Consider the following 15,111-nt stretch of genomic DNA (forward strand, 5'->3'; position numbering starts at 1 on the left):
AACCCAAATGAAAGCTTTCTGTAGCGTGGCATTGCTGAAGCAATGGTCTATGCTCAGTCCAGATGGTTGTTGGAGTGCTGTGGTGATGTACATCAGTGAGCATGGATGGTTAGTCCTGTAGCCAGTGCTTATACTGAGCTGTCAAGGCAATGAAACTGAGTGCTTACATACAGCTCAAAATCTTCAGCACTCACTGGGAATTAATCTTTACAGCTCCTTTTCCCTAATGAGGCAGATAGGTTTCAGCTCTTGGGAGTCTGGTCATGTATATGTGTTTGGGGCAGCAGCACAGCATTTGCATGCTTAGCTCTTGTGTGAGAGACTTTGCAAACTGCCTCTCTAATAATAATCTTGATAAGGAGAAAAAAAAACAAATGGGCACTTTTTCCTCTCCTTCATCTCCTGTCTTTGGAGCAGCCTGATACTGGTTTCTTTGCAGACTGGCCATATGATCATTCACCTTCCTGCAGGAGAGGCTTTTGGGTAGGAGTCAATAAGGATGAAGGGATATTAATGGTGTGGTTTTACAGAGATGTCTGTTGGGTTTCCAGCACAGGGCATCTAGATACATCCCCTGCAGTGGAAGTCTCATGTTTGGTCAACAGAAATGCACGTTTCAGACCTCAGTGTAGTCAAGTGTTGTCCACATTAGAGATTTGCACATGGCATATCCAGGCAAAGGCATCACAAGCTCTCCTTTGCTCCACTTTGGGCTCCAGTGGTTTCCACAGACTCCCAGAATAGTTGGAAGGGCCCTGCAGAGCAGCTCCAGCCCAAGCCCCTGCTAAAGCAGATACCCTTGATCAGGGAGCACAGGAACGTGTCCAGCTGGGCTTGGAAACCTCCTGAGAAGGAGCCTCCACACCCTCCCTGGGCAGCCTGGGCCAGGGCTCCCTCCCCTCAGCACCAAAGGAGTTTTTCATTGTGTTCCAGCTTGTGCTCATTGCCCTTTGTCCTGCAACCAGCCACCAGAGAACAAAGACTGACTTCATCCTCTCAGCACCTACCCTTTAGGGACTGAGCAGCACTGCTGAGATCCCCCTGAGCTCAGGCTTCTGTTCCCCAGGCTCAACAGCCCCAGGGCTGCAGCCTTTCCTCCTCACACACATCTTGCAGCCCCTCAGCATCTCAGCAGCCCTGCACTGGCCTCTCTGCAGCACTTCCCTGGCTCTCTGCAGCTGGGCAGCCCAGCACTGGCCACAGCCCTGCACATGAGGCCTCAGCACATGGGGCAGAGCACAGGGGCAGCACAACCTCCCTCCCCCTGCTGCCCACACTCTGCTGGATGCCCCCAGCATGCCATTGGCTTCTTGCCCCCCAGCCCAGGCTGCTGCTCATGGGGAGTTTATTGTCAACCAGCACTGCCAGCTCCCTCTCCCAGAGCTGCTCTCCAGCAGCTCACCTCCACCCCTCATTTTCATTTCAAACCTGCCATGTTGGGAGCTGTGGTAAATGATAGCATTGACTTGTGTGTGTCATGGCCTCACAGAAGCAGAGCTGCTGTCGAGCTACAGCCACTTAGTTCAGGGTCTGTGAAGGTACAGTGGCAGCCCTGAGAGAGGTAAAGGTGTGAGGTGCAGAGCAAGCTGCTGGCATTAGCAAGAACTGTTGCATTGCTGGGTGGTTGTTGGTATGTACAGGGCATCATCAGGAGTAAGATTTACATCTGAGTGTATTTTTCAAGGTAAAATATTTAAATACAAACAAAATGACTTTTTCTCATTGCTTACACCTACATGCAGAGCATTCATTATGATTAACTGAAAGCTAAGAGCAGAGAAGATGTAAAAGCACATTTTTCTCTCAGCCTCACTGTTCTGTTCTTCTCAAATGTCATGAAATGTGGCCAAGCAGATAAGACAGATTGTTTTATTCCTCTGCTATGGAGTTCATCCCAGTCAATAATATTGATTAGTGCAGGGTGACTTGATGTAACAAGAATAACACCCCTTCCTTCATTTGAGCCCGTGTTTCCTAGTTCATGCCTCAGTAGTTCATGCTTGGATGAATTCTGCAATAAGTCAGTAAAGACACAGAGCCTATTGGAAAATGCAAGGGCTGACATTAATAGAGGAAATGAATAATTTTCCTTCCCTTTCTTTTTTTTCCCACAATTAAACAGTCACATTGTTCAAGTTTAACGTTTTAAAATGCCAAATAAAGTTCCTGAACTACTACTTTTATTAAGAGCTACCCCTTTCTAATTACAGTCAGGGAAGTTTTACACTCTCTGTTCTTTGGCTGCTGCTTTGTGCTTCCTTGAGTCCTTATATTCGTGTAGGATTCATCAAGAAGCTTCATGTCCTCATGGTTTAATTCATAGAATGGTAGGGTTGGAAGGGACCTTTAGAGATCATCCAGTCCAACTTGAGTAGCTAAGTCAGCTCATGGAAATATGTGACTGGAAAAACCAAAGGATGGATCCAGGGGTTTCTCACTCCATGGGAGATGTAACATTCTCTCTTTTACCAGGTCATCAAAATAGCATTTTTGGATCTACACCAATGCTGTGAATTCTTGCACAAAACACTCCTGACCTGGAAAGACCATTTAGAGTATGGAAGGACTGGTGTTGGTGACTTGCTTGATCTTTGGATGATGCTGTGAGGTTGCTAATAGGAAGGTCAATGAAATCAAGTAGATTGTAGGTTGCTTGCAAGTAATGGCCTAAAACACACAAACTTCACTTTGAGAAGAGAATCCCTGTTACTGACTCATTAGTTGTGTTCCTTCTCTTACACATTCCAATTTGGAGATGTTGTTCTTCTCATTTTGAGGCAGACAGATGTCAGGGTCAAAAAAATTCAATAATCTGCTGGTGGTGTTTTGATTTCAAGCACTTTGTCATTTTGCTGCTTATAAACCTATCATAATAATGTGATTAGGTTCTGTATTTATTATTATTCAGTCATTAAGGAGAGTTCACGTGCAAAATGACAAGGACTTGAAAATATTTGGGATATAGACTTTACCTAAGTTCCCATTTTGGGTTGTTTAAGGTTCTTAGCCAAATAACTGACTTGACAGAGCTACTTGTGAGATGATATCAGCAAGATGACAGCCTGTGCTTTGTGACAAGGGAGCATGACCAATATACAAGGAATTATGTGCTGAATTGCTGATAATTTGAGAATGACCTTTTTTTTTCTTCTGATGCTGTCATTTGCTTATGAGCAGGGCATCTGACATTCTCCTAAAATTGCTTTCTTCTGGAAGGGTAACGAGTGGGCTTTATTGCTATTTGGAACCTGAGATTTCACAGCATCGTAGAATGGTGGGGTTGGAAGGGACCTTTAGAGCTCATCCAGTCCAACCCCCTGCAGGAGCAGCTCCCACCTAGATCAGGTCACACAGGAACGTGTCCAGGTGGGGCTTGAAGCCCTCCAAGGAAGGAGCCTCCACACCCTCCCTGGGCAGCCTGGGCCAGGGCTCCCTCACTCCAACACTGACACAGTTTGTTCTTGTGTTTCAATGGAACTGTTTGTGTTACAGCTTCATCCCATCACCCCTTGTCCTGGTGCTGGATACCATCCAAAAAAGTGCTGCCCCAACCTCCTGACACCCACCAGTGAGACATTTGCCACTATTCATGAGCTCCCCCCTCAGTCTCCTCTTCTCCAGACTAAACAGTCCCAGGTCCCACAGCCTTTCCTCAGCAGGAAGATGCTCCAGTCCCCTGAGCATCTTGGTGGCCCTGCACTGGCCTCTCTCCAGCAGTTCCCTGTCCCTCTGGAGCTGAGGAGCCCAGAACTGGCCACAGGACTCCAGATGAGGCCTCAGCAGGGCAGAGCAGAGGGGCAGCACAACCTCCCTTGACCTGCTGCCCACACTCTCTTGCTGCCCCCAGGCTGCCATTGGCTTCTTGCCCACGAGGGCACGTTGCTGGCTCATGGTCAGTTTATTATCCACCAGCACTCCCAGGTGTGTCTGTGCAGAGCTGCTCTCCAGCATGTCAATCCCCAGCCTGTGCTGCTGCAGGGGGTTGTTCCTCCTGAGAAGCAGGACTCTGCACTCTCAAGATTTGCCCTCTTACCTTTTTTTTCTTTCTCATTTCCAAATTTGAAGTGTTTTGATGTTAGGAGCAGCCTATAGAAGTGACTTTGGTTTGATATAATGACTTGCAGATGGGTGTTTTCATCCTACTTGAAGGCCTGCAGCATGAGCCTGAGGTGTATAAACAATGTTCTCCAAGCTTGTGATTTACTCCTGCCAAGGAGTGGGCTGAACTCAACAAGTTCACTTTTCTGGTAGCCTCAATCCTGTTTGTATACATCTGGAACCTGTAAACCAGAGATTTCTGCTATGGAATTGCAAGACTTGGTGTAGGTCAAGGACTCCTGAGTGTCCTGTCACCAGCAACCAAAACCAAGCTACATTGCAAAGGACTGAATGATGGCATCATCAGTCAGAGATGCAGGAGCTTTTCATACAGCAATATGAAAGCAGCCAAATTCAATAAAGCACTGCTCTCAGAATCCTTTCCAAGCACTTTGTGCTTCAAAATGTGTCTTAGCCACATGGACAAGACTCTGGGTGTTTATTACATAAGATGAGGACCCTTGTGCTTTAGAGACAGGATGATTTAAATGTGTGCTCATGTGCTGTGTGTTTGGTTTTGGACTGTGCCAAAAGCTGCTAAAGCCCTGACACTTCAGGGTGGAGGTCATTATTTGTCAGTGGGGTGACACTTTGAAGAGCTGTGAGGCTCAAGTCTCTTAATGGTATCTGAACATCCCTTGTCTTGTGTGATGGGTATCGTGTTTGCACCTTCATTCCAGTACATTGGACTTCAGCCCAACTGATAAATTCATCTAATGTGTCTGGGAAACTGCTGTAGTTGAAACTGCATCCTGGTCTGTAGGAGACCTGCACTCAGTGGTCTTTCTGTGATACTGTCACTAACTATGGAGAGAGGAGCCTGAAGTAATGCATGGATGCTATCTGCATTGTTCCTGTTGCATTTGGAGCACTTTCTCTAAACAGAAAGAGGCTAGAAAGAGCGTGTCTTCAAGTTAATTACTGATCTTTCACCAGGAGTGAAGCAGTTACAGACAGACTTAAATGTTTAATTATCACTTACTACCTAAAAATCAAGGGATGCTCAGATCTGTTAGACAACTTGTTTCATGTTATTTCCTAGGAGGTCCAGATGATAACTTAATTGAAGGTGGTGGATCCAAGTTTGTCTGCAAACCAGGAGCCAGAAACATTACCATCATCTTTCATCCCCTCCTCAGGTAAGTGAGGTCTTTTCTTTGTATTTCTACAGGGGCAAATAATTAGAGTATGTAGAATTAACCTGCTTTTATTTACAAGCACGTTGCCACTTCTGAGATAACATCCCCCAGCAATGGGCTTGCTGTAGAGCTGTCGATGTGCACGTGTGTAAAAAATCAAGCACCAGTTGAGCTGGTTGCTGCTGCTCTTTCATCTTTTTCACAATGAACCAGCATACCAAGTGGGGTTGTTTGCCTGGGTGACCCTGTTTCATTGAACAGCATCACTTACTATTGACCCAAGCTGAGAGAAGTTTAGTTGTAGCCTGTCACAGATTGTTTATTGCTGACTGTTCGTTATGCTTATTACAAAAATCAGAAGGATACTTTATGAACTGCAAGGTAAGTTCATTCTTTGATACAACAGCTATGGTCTATGGACTGCAAATTAAATGCCTCAAGTGCTGTGCCAGTTCCTAAAATCTTAGAAATTCACAGCTCATCAAGGACTGCTGAAACTTTAAAACAGAGTGAGTCTGTAATAAAGCTCTTGTCACAAAGTCACTCACCTCTGATACTTTAATTGTGCTCTTTTTGCTTTGCAATCTAACAGTTCATCTTCTTAGTTTTGACAGAATTGAATAATAGGATGTTTTTCTCAGTTCATGTCAATCTTCCACCTCTGCTTTCTCCTTGTGGGGTTTTCCTTTATCATTAGACATGCCCTTCCCTATTCAGCACTAAGATCTTCAGAGAGCACTTCCCTCTTTGTTTGTATTAGTCACTATCATGACTCACATAGGCAACAGGGCATGTTTCTCCAGAGCTAAAAACAAGCAATAATAAAAGAGTAATAACAAGTAATTGGAATCTGATGCCTAGAGGAAGGACAATAGCAGAGAGTTGTGGTCATTTGTGGGCTTAAAAATGCAGAGGGAAAGAGCATAACTTCCTCCCAATTTAGATTTGTGATGCCATGACACTAGATATTGGAACAGTCTTGAGAACATCCCGTCATGGGGACGTTCTCAGACTTGTTCTGGTGTTTAAGATCTTTCCCTGTTTAAAAACAGCCAATGCATACATTGCACATTGTTCATTTGTTGCTAGCTGCCTGTCATGAAATGGATGATTTCATATACATGTTTTGTTTCAGTCTCCCATCTCTTCTAAACAAGTGTGCTAAGATGTACAAGTGTACTGGAACAGGCTGCCCAGGGAGGGTGTGGAGGCTCCTTCCTTGGAGGGCTTCAAGCCCCGCCTGGACACGCTCCTGTGTAACCTGATATAGGTGGAACCTGCTTCTGCAGGGGGGTTGGACTGGATGAGCTCTAAAGGTCCCTTCCAACCCCACCATCCTGTGATTCTAACATAAGAAAAGCTGGACAATGGTTAAGATGCATATGCCATTCAATATATGACCATTTTGATACGGTCTCTTGACCTTTAATGAATTTTCAGGCTTCTTTGAAGCAGAGTGGGGTGGTGATGCTTTTATTTTTATTGATGAGATACCTCACGTTGATTTAGAAACTGGTAAAAATACTTATTCCTTTCTATTTGCCTTCCTGCTTAATTTTCCCCCCTTTTAATGCCATCTGAGTCAAACGTGAGTGCTCTGCCTTAAATAGCACTCCTCACAAACACTTCACTTTCATTACCAGCTTACAAGATAGCAGAAATCATTTACTTCATAGAAAATAATTGCACCAAGATTAAGGTATCTGTGTACATTGTATTTTTGTGCCAACCATCTGCAACATCTTAACTTCCTTGCATTGAGGAGTTGATCACTAACTGCACGAAGAGAAGGAAAATACTTCGTGACCCAGGTTACCTTTTTCCCACTGCAAGATGGGGTGAGTTTGGTTGTAGGCAAAGAGTGTACAAACTTCTAAAATGTGGGATTTTTTCTTACCTATTGTAATGATCAACAGAGTAAATGTGTGGCTCCTTGCTGTCTTATGTTTAACTCATGGTCCTCTGGCATATGCATGATGCATGGGATGCAGCATATCTGGGATGAACATAGGACTGGGTTTCTTTTGCTGCTCTTTCCTACAGGGAGCTCTGTTCCTGATGGGAGTTGATAGCAATAACCTCTCATACCAACCCACTGGCTTTCACTCATTGATTCCTGTTAAAATTGCCTGCATGGTGCTGGCTGTCATTGTAAAATGCTGAGTATGGTGGATTTGCTAAAATATTGACGTTTGCAATAATTTCTAGCACATCATCTTATTGCATTCCTTGTTGGTTAGGTCTTTGTCACCCTTTTCTAGACAGTATTGTATTAAGTGTCAAGCTCTCGAGGAGGTAATTTCTGCAGAGGTGTGAAGTCTTCACTTTCTTTATTTTTCATCTGTTGTCCAGGTTCTTTATGGCCTGCCTCAATCATCTTTCATCTGTGTCACTTGTACAGGCTTAAAATGAATCTGTTTTGAATTCAAAAAGATCAATATTTTATTTAGAAAGGAGAGGGGTTTTTTTCTTATTTTTATCAAATTCCCATAAATATGTTGACAGAGAAGTTTTGGCACTGGATGGGCCATCTGATTTTATTAGGAAGCTGAGTGCTTCAAAAAGTATTAAGCTAACTGGATCACTGAGAAACCAGACACTGGCATGATGATTTAAAGCCTGAGCATTGCATTAAGTGATGGCTTTAAAATGTAATTTAGCACAGTAATGATAGGTGGAGAGTTGTAACCACAGCATTCATATTCATCAGTCTGAATTTCTCTCTTTTATACCACTGATATGAAAAGTGTCACTGTCTATCACATCAGAGAGTTGCACAATCACAGTGTAAGTTTCCTGATTCTAATAGCCTGGGGTTTTTTTGGTCTTTTTTTTAATATACAAGTTGAGACTAAACTTAGATCCAGATCCTCTTGAAGAACACAGTCAGCAGGCTTTCAGGGGGCTGTAAGTTAACCATCACGTCTCCAGGACCAGAAGTTTGTTTAGAGAAGCTCTTCACTTAAAACCACAGAGAGTGTAAGGGCAAATATATACAAAGGGTCTGGGGAGTCTTGCTTCCCTCACATCCATTTAGAGCTAGAGTTGGGAAGTGAGATGTTAGGTCGTTTGGGATGTGGGTCCCTAATTTCCACTAGGACAATTGAGATGCACCAAGCCCCAGATTAATTACTGGGGCTTAATGACACCACCACACACGTACTAAATGAACAGTGAATTTTTGGAAGGCAAGTGGGTATTCTAGCAGAAATGATTCCTGGGAATAGGTTTTACTAACTACATATGGAAACTAATTGCACTTACAAATTGCAGAGGAATACACATCTGATTTTCCTCAATTACATCTGACGGGAGGTGTCAAAGTATAAAAGTTACCAAAGGAGTCCAGTTGCTTTCTTCTTCCTTCACTGCTAACCAGCATCTGCTTGGATCTTGAAGGTGCTGGTGTGTGGACTGACATCTCCTGTTGGAGGAAAGAAACATGCAGGACCAATTCTGAAGCCTTTACTTTGTGGAATATTGAACAGCCTGAGAGATGTCTGTTGTAGCATTTGTTTGGTGGGGATTGTTGTGTGTGTGTGTGTGTGTTGTTTATTTGTTTCAGCTGGCATTTGAAAGGCACTTGGCTCTTCAGGGTAATAATCATTTTACATATGCTTTATAGAGTATGTTTATTACCAGACAATTGAAGAACAGATGTCTGCAGTCTTGAGGCTTGAGGGGGAGGGACTGGAGTTGGAGGGGATGATGGTGTTTGGAATGGTGAAAGCACTGCTGATGCTAACTCAGTTGAACGTTGTTTGGATACCGGCTATTGAGGCCGCAAGGCTATCCATTTATTAATATCAGCCACACTTCATTAAGATCAAGTAGCAATTAAAAGAGTTGGAGGATGGAAGAGAAAGCAAAGTGTTCATTCATTCAGAAGCAGCAGTTGGTTCTAAGCACGATTGTGTCCTTGGGAAGAAGTGGACTAGAGAGGGGCTGGCACCCGTTACCTCTATTGAATGGGCCATGTCTGCCTGACAGGATCTTGCTCTTTGCCAGATGGGAAGAGCTGTGCTGTGTCCGTGGTGTTCTGGTCCCTGCCTTTGATCTCAAAGTCTGGAGAGCAGGGGAGTGAAAAACAAATCAGAGTACTTAAAAAAAGGAAAATAGTGGGGAGGAAGGAAGGGCAGAATTACTGCTTTGACTGTGCTGGTGGTGTTTGAGATGCAAAGGCTACACTAACACTCTGCTGTGTGTGTGTGTGGTCCAGGGCACTGCAAAGTTTGCTCATTCTTGGTATCTCAGATTGATGAGAGTGGGGGAGAGAAAGCAAGTGATAATTTGACATGATGATTTCACAAGTGATTATGTTCGTTGATCCTGGTGTTCATCATTTAAAGCAGTAGCTTTTTACTTGATGGCATTTTTGGAGTTTCCTGTTCCTTCCAGTTATGTTAATGCTAATAAAAGAGTGATTGCCTTCTTAATAAATAAATGCTTTGGGGATTAATCAAGGAGGATAGTAATTTACTTTTTCTGCTTGTTGATACCAACGTGTTCCTCACCAACTGGTGGCAATCAGCTCTAAACTGCTGAAGGTCAAATTTCAACCTCCACTGGTAACTTGTCCTTGGGAGGGAGGTGCACAACGTACAGAGTATGTACCTACACATATACATGAGCACTGATGCTTTAGCTTTCCATGCTTTGGGAATAACCATGTCAAGCTTCTGTTTAATTCAGGATGTGTCCAGATAAAAGGTACTGTATGTAGAATTTAAATCCTCTTCTTTTGAAAACGTTGGGAGGGGATGGCAAAGTTGTCATCGGTTCCTAGGGGGCATGGAAGTCCTTTGGTCTCTGTGAGCATCAACTGCTGCAGCTGAGCAGTGTTCAGAACTACATAACTCAATACAAAGCTGTGTATATGACTAAGATAATCCCTTTTATTAGTGTATTTGTATAGCTATAATAAACTATCAATTTGGTTTTTAAATCTGCTGAGCTATCTTGTGGTTGATAATGTTTGTTTGATAATATGGGGTGAACCTGCTTCTGCAGGGGGGTTGGACTGGATGATCTCTAAAGGTCCCTTTCAACCCCCACTATTCTATGATGTGTTTATTTGATAAGCAAAAGAGTGTGAAAATTAGTTACATTTAATATATTTAGACTTGTTAAATGATACCAAGCATGTAAAGGACAATCTGTAGTAGTTTTATCAGTTTAAGGGGTATGTATTATGATTGAAGTAGATGGAAAATGCCAACTGATCCCAGGGCTCAGGCAGTGCTAAATAATGAGAGCTGATGTCTGTAGCTTTTTGAAATCAAACCTCAAATACTTGATTTTAGAGGAATCGATAAAAGCGACTCAAGCTGGGAGAAGGAACTTGCAATATTGACTGCTGTAAGTTTGTGTTTCAGATTGAATAATGTTCAGAGGATAAGATGTTAAGTGGGGGGGAAAAAAAAGCCTGAGATGCTCTTATATACCCAGGAAAACATTATTTGCAACATATTTAAGTCAGGGACCAGTATAACCATCCAGGTTTCACGAATACAGGGGGTTAAGTCTTACATTCAGACACATCCCTGATCTTCACAGAGAGGGGAAACATATCAGTTAGTCTAAATCTCACTTCCTCAAGGAAGGCAATATCCTGCATTTAGGGAGGGAGGCTGTGGAGGCAGAGAGATGGTGCCTCAAATCAGGAGATCTCCACTTCTGCTTCTCATCACGGTGCTGATAGTCACGGCGGTGCTCGATGTTCCCATCTTGGCTTTGGAATCGTTAATACTCATCCTGGAGTGTGAGAGGTGCTCGGTGCAACCTTCCATACATCCTCTGTTTACTTCCATTGACCTGAATCGAAATGTTAAGGGAGCAATTTGACACCCACCTACTGAAGCAGGGTGGGGGTTTCCCCTCCCCCTGGTTTAATGAGTGTTTAGGAGACGTTTAGCTGACGAGTCCCTTGCTGTTGACGTTTAGTACTTTATCTGTCAACACTGGGAATGAATGTTTCTTGCAGGCATATCCTAACCCTTTTCTTTCTGACAAGCTCTCATAAACCCTGCACCACTAAAGACACAGCTGAGAAGAGCTCGTTGTTGTGATGCTGCTAAGAAAAGGTTCAGTTCCGACCCAGGCCATCGTGCAAATGGGGCACAAGCATGGGAAAAGCGATGGGGAAACAGCTTCACGTTTTGTGCTGCTTTTTCCTCTCCCCCGCTGCTTTATGAGGACTGACAGTCTTACTGTGTGTGTCTGATTAAAGATGACAGTTGAGAAAAACCTTAAGGTAAGGCTGTTCATTTTGGATGACAGGAAATAAAGCAATCCCCTCCCTCCCTCCCACACAAACACAAACTCTCACACGCCAAAAAGAAAAGCTCCCTCCTCTTAATACGTGATGCATTGATTTTATATTGTCTGTCAGCGGCTCTGCTGCAGCAGATCAGTCAAGTTTTGAGTTTCCAAACATGCTTCATCCATAAGGAAAATCAACAGCCTGTCAAGAAATTTCACATGTCTTCAGCTCCTCCTTTCCTTTGGATGAAGCACAACCTGAAGGAACAGAGAAATCTTGACGTTTCCAAGAACTTTGGTGGAGGAGCTGGGAACAGTGTTAATTCAATTCCACGATAATGAATTGCTTCTAACCCATAGTGTGTTCATCCAGCCAACACAGTAGTTTCAGCTCATTTCTTAATGGACTCACTGCTGAGGTTTAGTTCTAGCATTTAACTCGCCTTCTCATGGAGCAGGATTAAGGTTTCTCCTGTTGCTGAGCACTATTATTTTTGTTACACTGTAAGTAGAGATTTATGGTGGTGTGAGTTTCCAGTGACTTACTTATTCCATGTGAATATTCCATCTTAAGACTTGAGTGATCTTAGAATAGTTCAACTGGAAGGAACCTACAGCAATTAATCTCATCCAACTACCTGCCCACTTCAGGGCTGGACAAAGATTAAAGCACATTGTTAAGATCATTGTCCAAATCCCTTTTAAACATGGACAGGCTTGGGGCATACATCTCCACCCTAGGAGGCCTCTTCCAGTGTTTGACCACCCTCTCAGTAATGAAATGCTTCCTCATGCCCAGTCAAAACTTCTCTTGGTACAGCTTTCAACCAGCTTTTTTCTTGTTGGAGAGAGTTGAGCCACAGGGCCAGCAAGATGCTGAAGGGAGTGGAGCATCTGCCTTGTGCTGAAAGGCTGAGGGAGCTGGGGCTCTGCAGCTTGGAGAAGAGGAGCCTGAGGGGTGAGCTCAGTCATGTTCCAAACCCATCAAGGGTGGGTGTGAGGAGGCTGGAGCCAGGCTGTGCTCAGGGATGGGCAGTGACAGGACAAGGGGCAACGGGGACAAGCTGCAACAGAAGAGGTTCCAAAGCAACACAAGGCCAAAGTTGTTCCCTGTTGAGGTGAGGGAGCCCTGGCAGGGGCTGCCCAGATGGGCTGTGGAGTCTCCTTCTCTGGAGCCATCCCAACCCCAGCTGGATGAGTTCCTGTGTGCCCTGCTCTAGGTGGTGCTGCTCTGGCAGGGGGTTGCGCTGGGTGAGCTTTCCAGGTCCCTTCCAGCTCTTGAGCTTCTGTGTGATTCCCATGTGTGGTATCACTGGATCCCAGGGAGAAGAGATCAGCACCTCCCTCTCCACTTCCCCTTCTGAGGAAGCTGTAAAGAGCCATGAGATCAACTCCCAGCCTCTTGTTCTCCACACTACCCAAGCCCAGTGTCCTCAGCTACTCCTCACGGGACATTCCCTCCAGCCTCACCACCAGCTTTGTTGCTCTTGATCCTTGCTCGAGATCCTTCACATCCTTAAATTATGGGGTCATGACTTCCCAGAATATTCTAGGTAAGGTCACACCAGTGCTAAATGCAATAGGAATGACAGCAAGTCTAAATACATCAGCAAACCTTGTTCTTATCTGGTTCTTTCCTGAAGAGCTGGTGAGCATGGCTGGTGAATATGGGTTAAGAAGTTTGCAAAACCTGATGATATCATACTGTGCAAAGAATAATCATTGATTTTCCTGCAGTTAAGGAATCATAGAATCATTTCAGTTAGAAAACAGTTTTGACATCAAGTCCCAGCCCTCCCCTCACCCTGCCACAGCCACCACTGACCCCTGGCCCTCAGCTCCTCAGCTTTGGGATCCCTCCAGGGCTGGGCACTGCCCCAGCTCCCTGGGCAGCCTGGCACAGGGGCTGACACCCCTCTGAGGGAAACAGCCTCAGCTCCAGCCTCAACCTCCCCTGGGGCAAGTTCAGCCCCTTTCCACTTGGCCTGTCACTCTTTAGTAGAGAGAAGAGCCCGACCCCCAGCTCCCTGCAGCCTCCTGTCAGGGAGCTGCAGAGAGTGCTCCTCTCTCCCCTCAGCATCCTCTTCTCCAGGCTAAACAACCAGAGCAGCAAATGTTGGACTCAAAGAGGGTTATTTTTTGTTGCTCAGACGTGCCATAGTGTTATGCAAAGTTCTAGCGTGGCTAAAAGCCAGCACATCTTCTATGTGATCCTGTGTATTCACTGTTAGTTGAACTAGTGGTGTACTAGGTCTGATTGACATAGAACAACTGTACCCTTATGGTGAAATTATTATAGTTGTAAAAATCTGGGGTTATAGACTAGAATATCAAGTTATTACTAATTATCTTTAAGGTTTTAATCATACAATGAAATACTTGAGTTTCTTCTGTCCGAAGTGGTGATTTGTAAATGCTCTCCATATCTTTTTCTTCAACCCACAAGCTTCTCTATTTTATATTCTACTCTCTCTCTGGTTAAAGGGAGGGAGTCAGAGAGCAAGCTGGGTGAGACTCTAGCAGCCAGCCAAGGTCAACCCCTCACAAGAAACAACTCTGGTCTTCCCAGGGACTTACAGATGCCAGGAAATCTTTGGAGCACTACTAAGAAGGAAGGAGGTAAATTTGAAGAACTTCATTTCAGTGAGTTTTGTTGGATGCCAGGTGTGGCAAGTAGCCTGAGCAATTCCTTTTGTATTTCTCACATCATGTCCCTGAAGCAAATAACTTTACATCAGCATTTTTCCTTACCCAACAGCCAGCTAGCCAAGGCCTCTCCTCTGAAAGTCAACTCCACTTGCAGATTTTCCAGGTATAAACACTTAAAAAAGTACAGATGTGTGTTTTTCCTCAAGATGATGTGACATACATGAGATTCTTTGGCTTTTTCTAGCTCTGTTTCCATGTAAAACTGTGTGTATTAGCTAACATCTAGCTAGTTCTACAGTTTTACAAGGGTGTGCTCAGCTGTAATAATCTGCTGTAAGTACTCAAATGATGGCTACAAATTTATTTGACAATCTAAAAATGCACCTGGGGAAAAGAGGTGGTATTTTTGTCCATGAATCCATACCTCTCCAACCCAAACTTGCAGACAGCTGCCCTGACTGATTGATGTGCTGCCCCTGCTGTACCCAGGGCAGACAGATGAACTGGGTCAGATTATTGTAGCAGGGACATGCAGAGTGAGACAAGGCTGGTAAAATGCAGAGCTTGCTTTCAAAAGGAACCTGAATCTTGTGTGAACTCAAGCTGGTTGTAAAAACTGATGGCACCCTCCTTAACAGGATAGGTGCAAGAAGTTGGTGAGAGGTGGTGAGGAACCTTCCATTGCTACCAGGTGATCTTTTCAGATTGCAGCTGAGATAGAAGAAGTGGTGGTGAAGTAGAAGCATGGACCAAAGATCACACTTTCATTTCTGTTGTATTTTACTATTTACATCCTCATCCATTAGATGAGCATTCTGCAAATCTTTGGAGGTGTAATTAAGAGTCATTTCAGTCTTATTTCTTCTCTCAAGTACACTGAAGGTTATAGATTTTCCTTTCTTTTTTCCCCTTGTTCATAACCATTTGTGTTGTGGTACTTAAAACCTCTTGGTCAGAAAAGTAT

At 44.1% G+C, this 15,111-nt stretch overlaps 1 protein-coding gene across 1 annotated transcript in view; it reads left to right on the forward strand.

The window, feature by feature from the left end:
- Positions 1 to 15,111, forward strand: part of EXOC4 (exocyst complex component 4) — a 457,325-nt gene that overhangs the window by 209,076 nt on the left and 233,138 nt on the right. The window contains exon 10 of the mRNA XM_062020282.1: positions 5,141 to 5,237. Within this exon, the coding sequence (XP_061876266.1) occupies positions 5,141 to 5,237 (97 nt within the window). The remainder of the gene's footprint in view (positions 1 to 5,140; positions 5,238 to 15,111) is intronic.

This window comes from Colius striatus, chromosome 1 (genome assembly GCF_028858725.1).
Source record: "Colius striatus isolate bColStr4 chromosome 1, bColStr4.1.hap1, whole genome shotgun sequence".
NCBI classification, from domain to species: Eukaryota; Metazoa; Chordata; class Aves; order Coliiformes; family Coliidae; genus Colius; species Colius striatus.